At 42.6% G+C, this 15,620-nt stretch overlaps 2 protein-coding genes and 2 non-coding genes across 4 annotated transcripts; 2 read left to right on the forward strand and 2 right to left on the reverse strand.

Annotated features, from left to right (window-relative positions):
* Positions 1-205: 205 nt before the first annotated feature.
* On the reverse strand, positions 206-279 carry trnat-agu (transfer RNA threonine (anticodon AGU)). Its single transcript has one exon. It is a non-coding gene; the product is annotated as a tRNA-Thr (tRNA).
* A 192-nt stretch (positions 280-471) lies between these two features.
* Positions 472-543, forward strand: trnaa-ugc (transfer RNA alanine (anticodon UGC)). Its single transcript has one exon. It is a non-coding gene; the product is annotated as a tRNA-Ala (tRNA).
* Positions 544-792: 249 nt separating this feature from the next.
* Positions 793-5,396, reverse strand: LOC134082056 (sialic acid-binding Ig-like lectin 10). The gene is made up of 8 exons (XM_062537695.1): positions 5,349-5,396; positions 4,110-4,556; positions 3,369-3,683; positions 2,898-3,161; positions 2,348-2,620; positions 1,771-1,873; positions 1,460-1,634; positions 793-1,184 (listed from the first exon to the last, which is right to left on the reverse strand). The coding sequence occupies exons 1-8, from the start codon at positions 5,389-5,391 to the stop codon at positions 1,047-1,049; spliced, it is 1,758 nt and encodes a 585-aa protein (XP_062393679.1). The 5' UTR covers positions 5,392-5,396; the 3' UTR covers positions 793-1,046.
* Positions 5,397-8,742: 3,346 nt separating this feature from the next.
* On the forward strand, positions 8,743-13,195 carry LOC134082683 (NLR family CARD domain-containing protein 3-like). Its single transcript, XM_062538580.1, has 6 exons — positions 8,743-8,802; positions 9,002-9,049; positions 9,143-10,982; positions 11,365-11,451; positions 11,686-11,853; positions 12,348-13,195. Exons 1-6 carry the CDS (start codon positions 8,760-8,762, stop codon positions 12,646-12,648), a joined length of 2,487 nt encoding a protein of 828 aa, XP_062394564.1. The 5' UTR covers positions 8,743-8,759; the 3' UTR covers positions 12,649-13,195.
* The last annotated feature ends 2,425 nt before the right edge of the window (positions 13,196-15,620 follow it).

Below are 15,620 nucleotides of genomic sequence, written 5' to 3' on the forward strand. Positions count from 1 at the left end.
AATGAAAAGTTGCATACAAACTCTTATCAAAATGCGTTGTTAGGTTGATTTTTAAAAGAAATTGTAATGCATATCATTCCATTATACATTTGTATTTAAGAAAGGTATGTTATGTTTGGATGTGACTGCTACTTCTGGGATATCTCCATGAAAACTGAGGAATTCTATTTGCAAATACCTTTGGCAATAAAGTTCCATCTTTTGTAGGCTCCGCTGAGATTCGAACTCAGGATCTCCTGTTTACTAGACAGGCGCTTTAACCATCTAAGCCACGGCGCCTGACATTCCCCGGGCATGGTAAGCCCACCGGTGCCTATCTGGGCACTTTTTTCCCCCCAGAAGTGAAGTTGTCTGATGGCTGATGCAATCATGCATGTTATGCATTATCATCATAGAGGTATACGGTCAGAACATAATTTAATTTAATTTAATGTAATAGGTACTTGAAGTATTTTCTATATTTGTTATACAGGGGATGTAGCTCAGTGGTAGAGCGCATGCTTTGCATGTATGAGGCCCCGGGTTCAATCCCCGGCATCTCCAGGGACGTCTTTTAAGCTGGTGGTATTGGCCTGTTTGTCTTATGTGTATGTATACAGTACGTAGACTGAGAAGATCGATGAACATCTGTCACTTCGATACCAATAGGTCATAGCAGGGACATATGATTGTGTGAGAATGATATATGTGGTAGCTCTTGAATGTAATAGGCTACAGAATACATGTGCTAATGGTTAGTAACTTGTGGATATAGAATTAGAAATATAAAGTATAATAGAAAATCCAGCTGATTTTATTTCTGTCACTGACTGAAGGCTTCATGACAATACATCACACTGTTCACACACACACACACACACACACACACACACACACACACACACACACACACACACACACATATATAACACCCATGGTGAAGTGGATAATTCTGACATTTACTGTAGGCCTATGTCCTTTACATGTTTTTCAGTCTCTTTATACAATGTATATTTCTTCTGTGTGCATGCCTATATCTCTCCATGCATATAAGCCTACACCACCACTCAGAGGACCTCCAGGTAAATGGCTGTGTCTGCCTCAGCATTGGAGGCCCCAGGATGAGCTCTCCCCGCTGCGCTCAACCTCTCGGCCTCTCTTTGGGCTCGATCTCGCCATGCTGCTCGTCGCCTTCTCTTGTGTGTCTAGGTAAGAAGCAGACAATATGCACATGATCTATTACAATTTGAACATATTCAAGGTGAACTGGTGCAAATGATACATAAAGGTGACATATGCGATGTTATTCTCTAGAATATTGACAAAATGAATGTATTGTATTATATTATCTGTATTAATAATTATATGCATTATATATTAATCATAATATGCGTTGATAATTAAATGGGTCAATTTACAATTCAGCATTGTTTACTTTAATTCCGTTTTAATTGGCACATATTATGGTTGCTTTATCTACCTGTTTTGTGCGTACAAAGCATGGTGTGCAGTTCTGGTAGACGAGCTGGTAGCTGCCATTCGTGTAGATATGTGTGACTTCAGTGCAGTTGATATACAGGGGTGCATGTTCCTGGTAGATACCCACATCCCCCGGGTACACAGTCTGGGTGCGATGGTTTATCATGGTGCTCCTTCTGTAAAGACATCAAAAAGGTTTCAGCAATATCATGGGGATAAACTGTACTCTGCAGGAGGTCACTGATATTATTCCTGCATTTTCTGTTGATGTTAATCTCAGAGTCGTTAGAATGTAAATCACAAGCTCTCTACCTGCCTGCCTGCCTGTGACAGCAGCAAAGAAACACAGTGGCAATGATGAGGAGGACAGAGACGGCCACACCAAGAGCTGCCAACAGCATCCACAGCAGAGAGACTACCAACAGAATAAGAGGTAGTTCAATTCCTCACACATAGAGACTAACACACATACATGCATCCACAAGCACATACATCTCTCTCTCTCTCTCTCTCTCTCTCTCTCTCTCTCTCTCTCTCTCTCTCTCTCTCACATACACACATACACACACACACACACACACACACACACACACACATGCACACACACTTATCATACATTACTCTCTCTCTCTCTCACACACACACACACACACATATACACACACACTTATCATACATTACTCTCTCTCTCTCTCTCTCTCTCTCTCTCTCTCTCTCACACACACACACACACACACACACACACACACACACATATGCACACCTGCACACACACTTATCATACATCTCTCTCTCTCTCTCTCTCTCTCTCTCTCACATACACACACACACACACACACTGTTTTCAGTTAAATATACTATCCCCCCCCCCATTCCATGCAGAACTTACCATGCATTTCCTGCAACAGAGGACGAGAGTCATTCCCATGGGCATTGTTGGCATAGCACACCACTGTCGGAGGAATGTCCGGCACACCAGCCAACTTGGCAGTCACAGTGCCGTTGCTGTGAACGAAAACGGAGGTGTTGTAGCCGTGTGGCGGAGAGCTGCCATTCACACTCCAAGTGATGGCGGCACGTGGGTTTGAGTCCGCAATACACCTGCAGTGGACTGCAGTGCCATCCCACGTGCATGAGGATTTGCTCAAGATGTGGGGTTTGTCTGGGAAACAGATAGGAGAGAGATATGATCTGAGAGAGACTTAGAATCCAGAAAGAGTTGATAAGAGGTATACAGAACTGATAACAGAGTGTTGCCTTCAGGCCTCAGTATGCCTCAGGAACACACTGTTGTGGATAAAGTTTCTATTTACAAATGCTTACATGTAAAAACAGACTATGCATTGAGTATTTGTTTGTAGTTCAAATCAACAGAAGAAATTAAACATGTCTGCCCTCCTCTCCTATTCTAAATCCAATGGTATACTGTCCATGCTCACATTCTACGTTGATGGCTGTGGAGGGTGATACTGTCCATCCGAGGCGGCTCTTGGCTGTGCAGATGACGCGTGTGTGCCGGGTCACATTTTCGATGCGGATGGTGAACGCGTGCAGCGGTGAGAAGCGCGTCCGGCCGTGTTGCGTGTATGACCAGTCGTATTCCTCCACGGGGGGGTCAGCTTTACAGGAACATTCCAGCAGAGCACTGCCCCCCTCCCGCACAGCTAAGGTGTGAAGCCGGATGTGCACATCCTTAGGAGGGACTGCAGGACAGTTACATTCAGGAGTCAAAAACTTCATAGGTTGAATATTTGTAATAGAGCAATGTTCAGTCCTAGAGTTTAGGGTTTGTCTTAACTCATGACCTGAACATTATTTAACAATTTCATGACACATGTCATATCAAAGGTTCATATAACGCCTATCATATCAAACATTTGTGTACGGTATAGCAATCATGTCTGTCTTACATTTCACATGAATGTCCTTTGTCATGACCACAGGTGTGGCATGTTGCTGGTAGTCGACCTCACAGCTGATCCGGGGCACGAGGTGATAGGAGGCGGTGAAGGAGAGGGAAGCCCAGAGGAGAGGCCTCTTGTCTGGGCCCGGGAGCACGCGGGGCTCCCCGAACACACTGCTGTTGTCCGGTCGCCCCCGAACCCACCTCCAGCGGAGCGTGGGGGGCTGGGAGGGGCAGGGGAAGCTCACGGAGCAGTTCAGCACCACCTGCTGACCATCTGTCACCGACTCAGGGCCAGTCAGCCTGGGCAGCTCCGGGAAACCTGCATCCATGGAGAGAGGGAGGGAGGGAGACAGAGAGAGAGACAGAGAGAAAGATAGAGGTAAAGGTAAATAAAGCAGCCATATTGAGGAAGTGCAAATTCAACAATTGGCAATTGGTTTCCTTTCTGTGTAGTTACCTATTGTTTTTGTTGTATTTGCACTCTTTCTGAGAGTAGAATAAAATGTCTCAGCTCAGCATGCAACTTATTTCAAAAACATCTGCAAGTTTTGTTTAAACTTAAATACATGTTTTCCATATTGGAATATTCCTTAAAACTAGGCTACCAGTGGTAAAATGAATATCCTTAGGAATGGGAATATAGGGGCATAAAAGAGGTCAGCTAACATTATTCATATTTCTCCTCTAACAAAGAACTTCTGAACAACCTCTGAACACTTTCAACTTTTGACAGGACAAAGCTTACTGGAGACGTCCAACTGAAAAGCCATCTTGCTCCAGTTCTTGTCTCCGCGCCTCCTCATCTCCAGCACGTAGTTGCTGGCATCCTTCTGTCTGACCTCCGACACAGTCACCGAACAGTCTCCCTTGGACATGTCCCCCGTCAAAGCCACGCGACCCCGAAAGTCCTTGTGGACCCTCAAGGAGGAGGCGTCATCTTCCTCGCCACTGCCGCTGCTGCCACCGCTGCCGCCGCCGCGGCTGCTGCTGAGCGCCAGGCGGGGGAGTGTGGGGAAGAGCGCCCCCATGGGGGTGGTCCAGTGGTACTGCAACCGCACCTCCACCTCCACGGGCCGCCGCTGCCGCTGGGGCGGGCTGAAGGAACATGGGATGAGCACGCAGGAGCCCGCATGCGCCGAGACCCTCGCCGGGATCACCGGCGTCAAGGTGCGGACGCCACCCGGTCCATAGACTGGTCAAGAGAGAATAGGCATGTTGGAAGCAGAGCTGTTGCTATAGTAACAGTAAAGTGCTAAGTACTGTAAGTTGCTAAATGACTACTGAAAACTGCACAAAGTTATACAAAAAAGAGAGAGAGTGGTCCTTGAACAGTGGCCTTTAAAACTCTGAAAGGCAATGTTCCGGTCGAGAAGTTTTATTTGACAGAAAGGAGAGGAAAAAAACTAAAGGCCCTTTCACAACTCCAGATAAATTAAGAAAAGTGGAAGTGGATGGCAGCTCAGATGGAGCAGTGGTCTCGGAGCTGTAATCACTCTAAACACCTTTCACATTTTTATTTTTATTAATTTAAGTGCGCTTACACAATTCAAGGAAATTCTTTTGTTTAACTTTTAAAAACAAGACAGCTTGCATTGTACATGCTTGTAACCAATGGCATATTTTGAATTGCAAGTCCATCAAAACCCCTTCATATGACCTAACTGGATTTTTTTTTACCATACACTCCACATTTAAAATAGTTATACTGCTTATTTTCTAACAAAGACCCATTTGAGCATTCAATTACCCTAAAACATGATGCACAAAAACAATTTGTTAGATGAAGATTAAGGAATATTCGTAACGTTTTTCACATTACTTCTTGTGGTGTTACAATACATGCATGGGCAAGCTATGCCATGCATTACACCATATGAGTTACACCAACATCACATACTGTAAAAAATGCAATAACGGCATACATTAAGGGCACCTATGGTAGCTATGAATAATACATAGTAATGGTTTAATGTACAGTACTTACCAACTACGAGAGAGAAGAAACAAATCAACTCCTTCAGAGCCATGACCATGTGAGAGACAGACAGACATAGGACAAAATGATGTCACAACAAAAGACAGAAGTGATAGAATTCTGCTTTTTGGTCACAAGGGAAGTGTGTGTGTGTGTGTGTGTGTGTGTGTGTGTGTTTGTTTTTTTATGTCATGGAAATTGTTCCCTGCATACGGATTCCCATGCATCAGTCCATAAGAATGTTCTGTAAGTGCAAGACTTCATCTGGATTCATTCAGTATTAGTCTTTTAATGCAGTGTTTTTCAACCTTTTTTGAGCCAAAGCACACTTTTTTCATTGAAAAAATCCTGAGGCACACCACCAGCCGAAAATGTTAAATAAAATGAAATTTTATGGAAAATTAAATTAAATAAAAATCTGTAGCCCGCATTAATGATATCAAGTCATTCTTGTCAAAGTGTCTTGAATAGGAATCAAATGAACACAAAGAAAATTATTTCTATTCACTCTTTTTTAGACCACTTAGATGAAATTGGATAATTTCCCACGGCACACCTAGCAATGTGTCACGGCACACTAGTGTGCCACGGCACAGTGGTTGAAAAACACTGTTTTAATGGACTCTTTATTGATTTTAGCCAAATTGAAAATATATATATATATATTTATATATATATTTGTGTATATATGCATATTACAGACATCCATAACTGTAAATGCAGTTAAAACTTGATTACAGTGTGTGATGAAATAAACAGTAAGCATAAACATAATTTATCATGCCTAATTTCAGTTCCATGCTATTCCCTACATTCGTCTACATTACTGAGCGCTGATGTGTTGGTGAAGAATTATATCCTAATTAATAAGGTCACCAAATGGACTATGGGTAATGCTGCAGGCATATTTATGATGTTTGGTTTACTCGCAATGTGGACGCTCTCCAGCATAGCACAAAAGAGACATCAGCAGAAATGGTGGAGGTTATGAGTGATTCATTGTCATGCTTTAGTCCGTTTCCTCCACCCCAACCCCACCCCCTCGCTCTTTCTCTCTCTCTCTCTCTCTCTCTCTCTCTCTCTCTCTCTCTCTCACTCTCTCTCTGTTCTTTCAGATCTCAGTCCTCCTTTAACTCACTATGCTTTAGCTTCAGCAAGCTTTTCAAGGCCCTTTCCATTTCAGTATGTCTTTGTACCCTTATTAGCAACTGATTCTTCACTTTATTATGCAATTACTCCATTCATGTAATTGAATCATGGGAGAGATCAAATCTCTTCTTGAAATGGTTGCTGCTATAGCTGCTGTCAGTGGTAGGTGACAGTGTAATTTTGCCCTCATATTCAGTGAATAGAAGCCTTTCATTTCCTAATAGACTGAAGGGGTGTCCTTAGGGGTCTATCCAAGATGACATTTCAGACTGAGGAAGACAATAGATAGTCAAAGAGACAAAACTAATGGAAATCTACTGTAAGTTGTGTAATATTAGTCATGTTCATCAGTAATGAAAAAAAAAAGGAAACACAAAAGCTTTCAACACTCATTGCTTATTATAAAACCACATGAGACATAAAAAACCCTCAAACAGCAAAATAGAAATTATTACTGAATTTTCGCCATCATTTGTTGTACATTTCTGTCTCAAAGGAAGGCAAAAGTGTGCATCAGAGTGTTACAACTTAATGATGATTAAAACAAGAGATTGTAATGACTTGTCATTGTCATTTGGAATGTTTTCAAATATAAATATATATATTTTGAATATGAGTTGGTCAAATAAATCAAATCAAATAAAAAAAAAATGACATTAGATTAGATTAAATTTGATTGGGGCTATTGGTCATGGAAGCCTTAATAGACAAGTACTGTCTACATCTTGTTTAATGATCATCTAACTCAATGCTGATAAAACACATTCAAGTCTTGAGCGATGGCTTGCCTTGAACTCTGGACTATGTTCTCTTTCCAAAGTGATAAACTGAAACACTCCCTCTCTCCATAAACAACTGTGGCAGCTCAGCACAGCAGTCGGCAGCAGAGTTTTCAAAGTGACAACTGTCAATGGGACAAAACCCAGCAGAACGCCAAATGTGCTGAGGTAAGAGCTTTGAGGGCACAGTTTGATTCAAAGTGAATAGCGATTCCAGAAAGGTTTTGACTCTGTGTAAGTGTTGTGTGTGTGTGTCTGAAATAAGCATATTAGAGAAAGAGAGAGTGAAAGAAAGATGAAAGCACCAGACAATTTCCAATATTCTTTAGTGAGTGATATCATGACTTGAAAATTGTCTGCTATGTGTTTCACTTCCAGTGCCAATTTGAACCTGTCTCAAATGCCTGTCTGTATTACAGCCTTTCGCGGTAGTCAGAGTTGGTCAGCATGGCCTCGGCCCAGCAGCTGCTGCAATCTCAAAGGGACCAGCTCCTGCAGTGGCTCAGCCCCAACCCTGCCCCTCTGCTGCGCTGGCTGAGGGATGATGGGGTGTTGACCCATGCCCAGTACCTCTCCCTGCTGGAGCGCCTGCCCGCCAATGCCACGGCCGCTGCCCTGGAGATTGTGTGCACGAGTGCGGCGGGCAGCCAGGGCTTCCTGAAGGTGCTGGGAGAGGTGCAGGACTACTACTGCGCCCAGCTGCAGGCCTGGGTGCAACGGAACTGCAAGGCGGACCGCACAAATGAAGTGGTGCGGGAGAAAACTCCGGTCAAAGTTCAGGGTAGGGGCTAATGTAATATACACTACCATGGTTTGCTTGCCTTGTTCAGGTTGCAAAATATGTATGGTGTTTTGACAGCATTGAGGAAGCCTGGTAGCCTGACCAGCCAGACCCACATCAAGATGTAGGGTCTGGGAACTCAACGTAGGCAGGGCTCAATCGGAGGGGTGGGATAAACAGTTGTCTTTCAAATTCCCTCTCCACCCAATAGGATAGCGCTAAACGAATCATCTTCTTGTTTTTAACATTGACCCCGCGATGCTTAACTTCTGGTCGCATGTCAGTCATCATTATGTTAAGCCCACCCACCGACTCTATACACAATGTGATTGGTTCGGTGGTTTCTGCCTGAGCTCAGCTCCCAAGTCAAACAAAGAGTTGCTAGATTTCTAGGCTAGAAGTCTGGTAAATTGCATTCAAATTAAGAAGAAAAAGTCAAACTAGCCAAACTGAAGCTAACTGAAATCATCTCAAGAAAAGATCGAAGTACAATGAAGTTTCACATGTTTGCCATATCCTTTTATGGGGGGTTAATTAATAAAATGTCTGTCTTTCATGTCCAGCCAAACTCTCTAGGTTCTTTTATATGCTGATATTGATAAAAGTGCAGATTCATTGAAAATGTTATGATTAGCATTCATTAGGCCTATTATTTCTCCCTTTCTTCTGACAGAGAAAAAGAAGTCGAAAAACCCACTTGCAAAACTCTTCATGGGCAAATCGAAAGAGTTCTCTGTAACTCAGGAGACAAAAGGTATTGCTGAGCTGATTTTGCTGCATTTTCTCTCTGATATAGCTTCTCATTCACCCTCAACAGTCATGCACTCTCATTGAGTACTCTATTATGCACTCACACAATATAGCTATTTTGTTCAATATACATTGAAGGTGACCTATATAGTGATATACATGTATAAATTGATTTTAAATATTAAATATTTCTTATTGACCAGGAAATCAGATGCATCCACTCCGAAATGTGAAGTCTCCAAACCTAAGAGGTAAGATATCAGAAGATATCTAAATGACATATTGGACTAAATACATATATTGTAATAAGCAGCTGTGACTAATCTAACTCTTTACTTCTGCAGTTCCCATCAGTACACATAAAAACACCCTGCTGAGTCAGACTGAGCGAATGATTTGCTACTCCGAAGGGGGAGGCGAAGTCTCTAACTCACGCTCTCACATCGAGGTACGCTACACTGACTTGTTTGTGACAGAGGATGAGGACTCCATGGAAAGCAGCCAACACGAATACTTCAATGCCGTGACCCGCCGGGCACGCATCTACGCTCATCAGTCCTGCCTCCAGATCCGGCCACAGCACCTGCTGGATCCCCAGGAGGTCTCTGGGCGCCCTCCCAAACGTGTCAAGGTGAAGGGGATTGCAGGGATTGGGAAGAGCGTGGCCGTGCAGAGGCTCATGTATGAATGGGCGCTGGGCAAGAACCTGAGGGAGTTCACATGCGTCTTTGGCCTCCGCTTCCGTGAGCTGAACCTGATCGACGCTCCCATGAGCCTCCTGGAGCTTCTTGGGACTAGGTTCCAGTACCTGCGAGATGTTCTTCCAGTTCTTCTCGACTCGCCCAGCAGTCTGCTTTTTATCCTTGATGGACTGGATGAGTTTAAACATCATCTTAACTGGAATGGGACTGATAAGGACATTGGCTTTGACACCAAGGTACCTATTTCAGAGCTGATGGTCACACTGATCAAAGGCAGCCTTTTACCAGAGTCCTCGGTCATTCTGACAACCAGACCCTCTTCAGATGCCCCCAAGAGGTTCTTCCAACGTTGCTGTGTGGTTCTGGGCTTTGAGGAGGCCCAAGTGAGGCAGTACGCCCAAAAATACTACAGTGACCCACAGGTGGCCGAGAATGTGTACAACTACATCGCTATGAACGACAGTCTGTTTGTCCTCTCCTTCATCCCTCTCTACTGCCACATCATTTGCACCGCCTTATCTGAGTTCTTCTCTGCAAATGAAGAGGAGGGGGACAGCAGACGGTCTCTTGAGATCAGCCCACCCAGGACAGTTAGCGAGGTCTACTATTGCTATCTCGTCACTGCCGTAAAGCACCATGCGCTGAAAGGCAAAGCCGACCGTAGCACCCCCAAATCGAAGGTCCTTTCTCTGGCTAAGAGACAGCTGACAGCCCTGGGGAGATTGGCCTATGAGAACCTCCTGAAGGGAAACATCTTGTTTGAGCGGAAAGACTTGGAGAAGTTTGGGCTTGAGCCTCAAGAGATAAACAGCACCTTCCTCTGTCAAGTCTTGGTGGTCATCAAGGAGGAGAAAACAGAGATGTTTTCCTTTTTCCATCTCACCATGCAAGAATATCTTGCAGCTCTTTATTGTGCAGTAAACCTCTCAAAAGAAGGGGACATCCTTCAGGCTCTGAACTTCTGGTGCTTTGGGGAACTTCCCAGTCCTTCGAGCTACCCACCTCTCATAAGCCACGATCAACAGCTCGACCACAAGAACACAGACAATGACAGCAAACTCGAGAAGTCTCTGCAGATGTTTACCCGCTTTTTTATGGGAGTAATCCGTGCCCGGCTAGAGGGTCAGCTCGAGGGTCTCGCCCAGGACCCCTTTCTAGAGGAAGGTCAGGTGTTTCCTGTCCAGCTGGGCCAGTGGTTCCAGGACCAGCTCAGAGGCAGGCAGATGTCCAACGAAGTCGCGCTGAACCTGTTCCACTGCCTGATGGAGCTACACATTCAGGAGGCCACCAGCAGGGCGGCGCCAGAGATCAAGAGGCTGCACCTGTTCAAGATGAAGCTGAGCGTGGTGGACTGTGCGGCCTTGCACTACGTGCTGCAGTTCTCCCCTCACACGTTGGAGGAGCTCAACTTGGGCTACTCAAACATTGGGAACAGGGGGCTGGATCGCCTGGGGCCGATCCTACACCGATGTGAAACACTTTAGTCAGTATCTAATATGTCACAATTTATTTCACTTCATGAGTGTTACATAGACACAGAGCACATAAGTCAGGTGGAGATATTGTTGTTGAGGTAGACTTGCATGGAACATAATATGCTGTGACTATAGAACTATACCAAATATCTTACTCTTACAGGTTTGAAATTGTATTTCAAAGATCCACTGGGTGTTTTAAGTGTTTAACTAAAAGTGGTTAACTTTAAGTACTACAAATAGTTACAGTTACTATTATAGTTTGACATAATACTGTATAATTTAACCATAAACTTCACACATTGATTTACATTTTGGTTCCAAGGATATGCAAATAACATCTGTCCAATTTCAGTTCTAACTGAGATCTCTGCTTCCTGTCCTTTTTAGCTTACGTTACAACTGTTTGGACAAGACTGCAGCTATTCTGGAGTCTGCCGTTTTGAAATCCAGAGAATGCCAGGTGAAGAAACTCTAGTAAGTGGCAATGGCTCTCAAAGGTTATTTTCAGACTTAATTCCTGTTGTTTATAAATACATTTCTACGCTTCGGATTAGTGTTGACAACAAAAGGTGTCATAAACATTAATCCTAATATTTGTAGAAGTACTATACTTAGTTGTAGGCTACTTATTTGCAATTATAGTGAGAGGAATGGTGGTGTTTGGGTAAAGACCTGAAGGCATAATTAATTTTCATCCCCCCCTTCAAGTATGTGTGGGAACAACCTGGGTCCAGACGGGGTGTTGGAGCTGTGGTCAGCTCTGGAGCAGAACACCACCATAGAGGAGCTCTACCTGGACATCACAGGCATCACAGAGAGAGGAACGGAGAACATCGTCAACTGCCTCAGCAAGAACACCTCCCTGAAGACTCTTACGTACGAGAAAAAAGCAAGACAGGCTCATTAAGATGATAGATTAGTTCTTCTAAGCAAATCTCTCTGATGAGTTGGTTCAAGTAGCATTGCTTTGTTAACACATCATGTCCTGTAGTGAAACTATGCATTGTTACACACAGACAACACATCAGGCGTTGCAATGCAAATATGTTTAAATAAATCTAATTCCACAGTGTTTTCCTTCAATATATAGAAATAGAAAAGTTTGTGTTTAAATGCTTTTGCTCAAAGCAACTTACTAACATCAATGACCATTACATTAACTTTAGAATTAACAGTTTAAAGTAAAATCATATAAAAAATGCACATATTCAAATAATAACAGTAACCATAAACATATAGAGGCCTCTCAAAATAATGTTAATAAATTCATACTACTAATGTTATAATGTTACTAATATCTATTCAGAAATACATGATAGATGTTCAGTGTTGTTAAACACAGTAACCCGTCTTACTGTCTTTGTTTCTAGGATTGCTGGCAATGACATTGGAACTGCTGGGAGGGCAAGGATCAAGGAGCTGAGACGCCGCTGCCCCGGCCTGCGCATCATCGGCAACTTTGTGGACGACCTTGGGCTGCTGCAGGCCTATCTGGACTGGGTGCAGGAGATCCGAGAGGACCCAGACCAGATGAATGCAGTGAAGAATGCTGACGCCCTGCAGTCGGTCCTGAAAGGACTCAGGGTGGCCGACACCGACGGAGAGGGAGAGAACGCCATCAAAGCCAAGGAGCTGGAGGCTCAGATCCTTGAGCTCCTGCAGGCTACCTGATGGTGACCATGGACTGATCAATAGCAACTACAGTGCAATATACACACAATACTACAATGCTCACAAAAGCAGGTGTTTGGAGTGTCATATGGCTAACCTATAGCCATATCCATTTCCCTTATGAGTAATCTTTTTTATGCAAATGCAAACAGATCATGCATGCATGCTTTAAGCATAGTGTAGGCCCTATTCCCTATTCTCTGACTGAAATCGCGCAGAATTTTGTGAAATTGGGTGTGTTTACTTAACAGTTATGTTGTATGATAGTAAAACTTCATCAACTATTGAATGCTTAGGAAGCGTGGAGAAGACAGTATTGACATCTAACGAGCCATTTCTTTTTGTAGCACAATTGGAGAAGCTTTGCTTTGCTTTGTAAAATGTAAGTCTTTTTAAATGGGAAATACAACAATGTAATATTTGCAACAGTTACTATGTGAGATTTTAGAATGATATTTTCACATCTTTAGGGTTTTGCTGCCGGTGTTAGATTTAGATGTGCTTGGTGTGTGTGGTGAGGACCTGGACTGATATGAGTTGCATCTCTCTCACCACTGCTTGTGACACTAATAAAAACACAGTGTTACTTTTAATTTCTGCCTCAGACTTTTGCAAGCTACAGTATTATTACCACGAAGGTTGTGTCTTACTTTGACATTGTCCTCATTTGAGTAAACTTATCCATTGAAACACAATAACATATCACTACAAACAATTGACTAATTTGGGTATACTACACCAGGGTATGATTAAGGTGAAAGAGAATTTTAATAACAAGAATTTTTCATACTTTAAAATGTTTCCAAAATCATTTCAGCAGTTCATCAACTCCTAACAGGGTGAACAGCACTTCTGCTTTCACTTCGCGGCCCTCTATCGGCTATAACCACACTATGTAGGCCTAGCTTAACTTTACCAGATCACTTTTTACAGTAACACTTTCATAAAATCATGCAACTCTACCTTGTCTGTGGACATCATTATTCGCTGGTTAAACAATAGTGCGCATGCGACAGAGGAAAAGTGCTACTAACATTGCTTTTACTGACTTGGTAAAACGGTATCAGTAGGCTACTAGGCCTATTAAATCATCATTGTAATCATAACCTATAGCATAAAGACTAGCAATAGGCTACCTGGTCTAATTCACTTCCAGTGAATATATGCTATACGAAGAATTACATGCACAGATAAAAGAACAATATCTGTAGCCTTATTCTCTGTTATCTGGTCGGTGACTTTTGTTGTGTGTGTGCTTTTTCAAAATGTTTGCGTGTAAGCAATTGATAAAAACTTCAATACATGTCTACATGCAGACAGACCCCTTGGCTATGGATCAGAGAACATAGGCCTACTAGACCGCAGGAGTAAGGTCAAAGGAAACCATGAGTACATTGCCATCTACTGGTATGTCTTTGACATTGCAGTCTTTAAATATCGAGGTGGTCAAGTTCTCTGAATCTCAACAGTCAGTGAACAGTTTTACTGAGGTAAATGACTGAACAGATCGTTCCACTTTCATGTAAGGTAGGCTATGTTCCACATTGCTAACCCTCAGAGTCCAGAGGTAGGACAAAGTCACTCTTTAGCAAGTCACAAGTAAGCCAAGTCTGAGCCTTAAAAATCTTAAAATCACGAGCCCAAAATATCCTTGTTCTCTTACTGAGCAAAAGTAAAAATGAATACTGGTTTTAAATGTCTAATCAAAACATGCTACAACTTTAATTTAGTGAGGGGTGAGGTAGGCTATGTGAGGTGTGTGAGTTAGGGAGTGAAGTGTGTGGATGACTATTTGGATGGGTGAATGAAGCTTCTACGGTGTGTCATAATGTTTCCATTCATCATATTTATAATTAATATTTCAATTGAAAATATATATATGCTTAATATCAGAAAATTATGCAATGGCAAACTAGAATACAGTAGGCCTACACACAAAAAAATCTAAAATAAAAACTGAGCAGGGATAGAGGAACAGGGTTCAGTTCAGAGTTCAGTTCAGACATTTATTGTCCATCAAGGGGAAATTTGGTTTGCATCAGTGGTTACAGTAAAAAAAATAAAAAAAAACATAATAAGACAAAGTACAAAACATAGATAGAGCAAGTGTTCACAGACAACCAACCTCAGCACTAGACACTATTAAGGTAATAGCATAATAAATACCAGAGATGAGTATGATACATACTGTAGGCCTACATTTGAGTGGCACTTAAGTGTCATGACTCATGAGTGATTTTGTGTTGGTTAAGTATGTTAATTGCACTAGACTAGGGACAAAAGAAAACTTGTATCTATTGCACGCACCTTGCCCTTGGTAGCCTATACCTCTGTCCAGATGGGAGAAGAACAAATTCATTCGATAGAGGATGGTCATTGCATGATAAAATACACCTCGCCTTACCCAGCAACTGTCTATCCCATATTTGTGACAAAGATAGCTGTTGAATGCTTGATCTTACTGGCTGTGTTTACAATAGAGGACAGATTATTTTTGTTTTGCACTGGGAGATTACCAAACCAGCAGACGAGGCAGAAAGTTAAAATAGACTCAATAAATGATCTATAAAATAGAACCATCAGAGTTTTGTCCACATTGAATGCATTCAGTCTCCTCAGAAGACACAATCTTTGCAGGCCCTTCTTGCAGGTTGTGGTTGTGTTCAAGTCAACACTAAGGGGAACTGTCAAGTCAAATTTCTCACCAGGGAGATGGTTGAATTAACAGCAATCTGACTTGCTCTAATCTAAACAGGCCTACATAATACATTGCCTAACGATTGAAAACAATGAGTGTGGCTGTGTGAGTGCATAAATAATGTCTGTGTGTAACTACAGAGCTCTTACAAATATTATGAACGTAGGCCTATTTTGGAAGCAATTAAAGGCTCCAGCAGTAGGAAGACAGCTATCCCCTGCTCACTCTTCTTCCGACCTCTGTACATGAGACCTTCTCAGCAGCAAGCACACTG

Source organism: Sardina pilchardus, chromosome 6 (genome assembly GCF_963854185.1).
Source record: "Sardina pilchardus chromosome 6, fSarPil1.1, whole genome shotgun sequence".
Taxonomy (NCBI): domain Eukaryota; kingdom Metazoa; phylum Chordata; class Actinopteri; order Clupeiformes; family Clupeidae; genus Sardina; species Sardina pilchardus.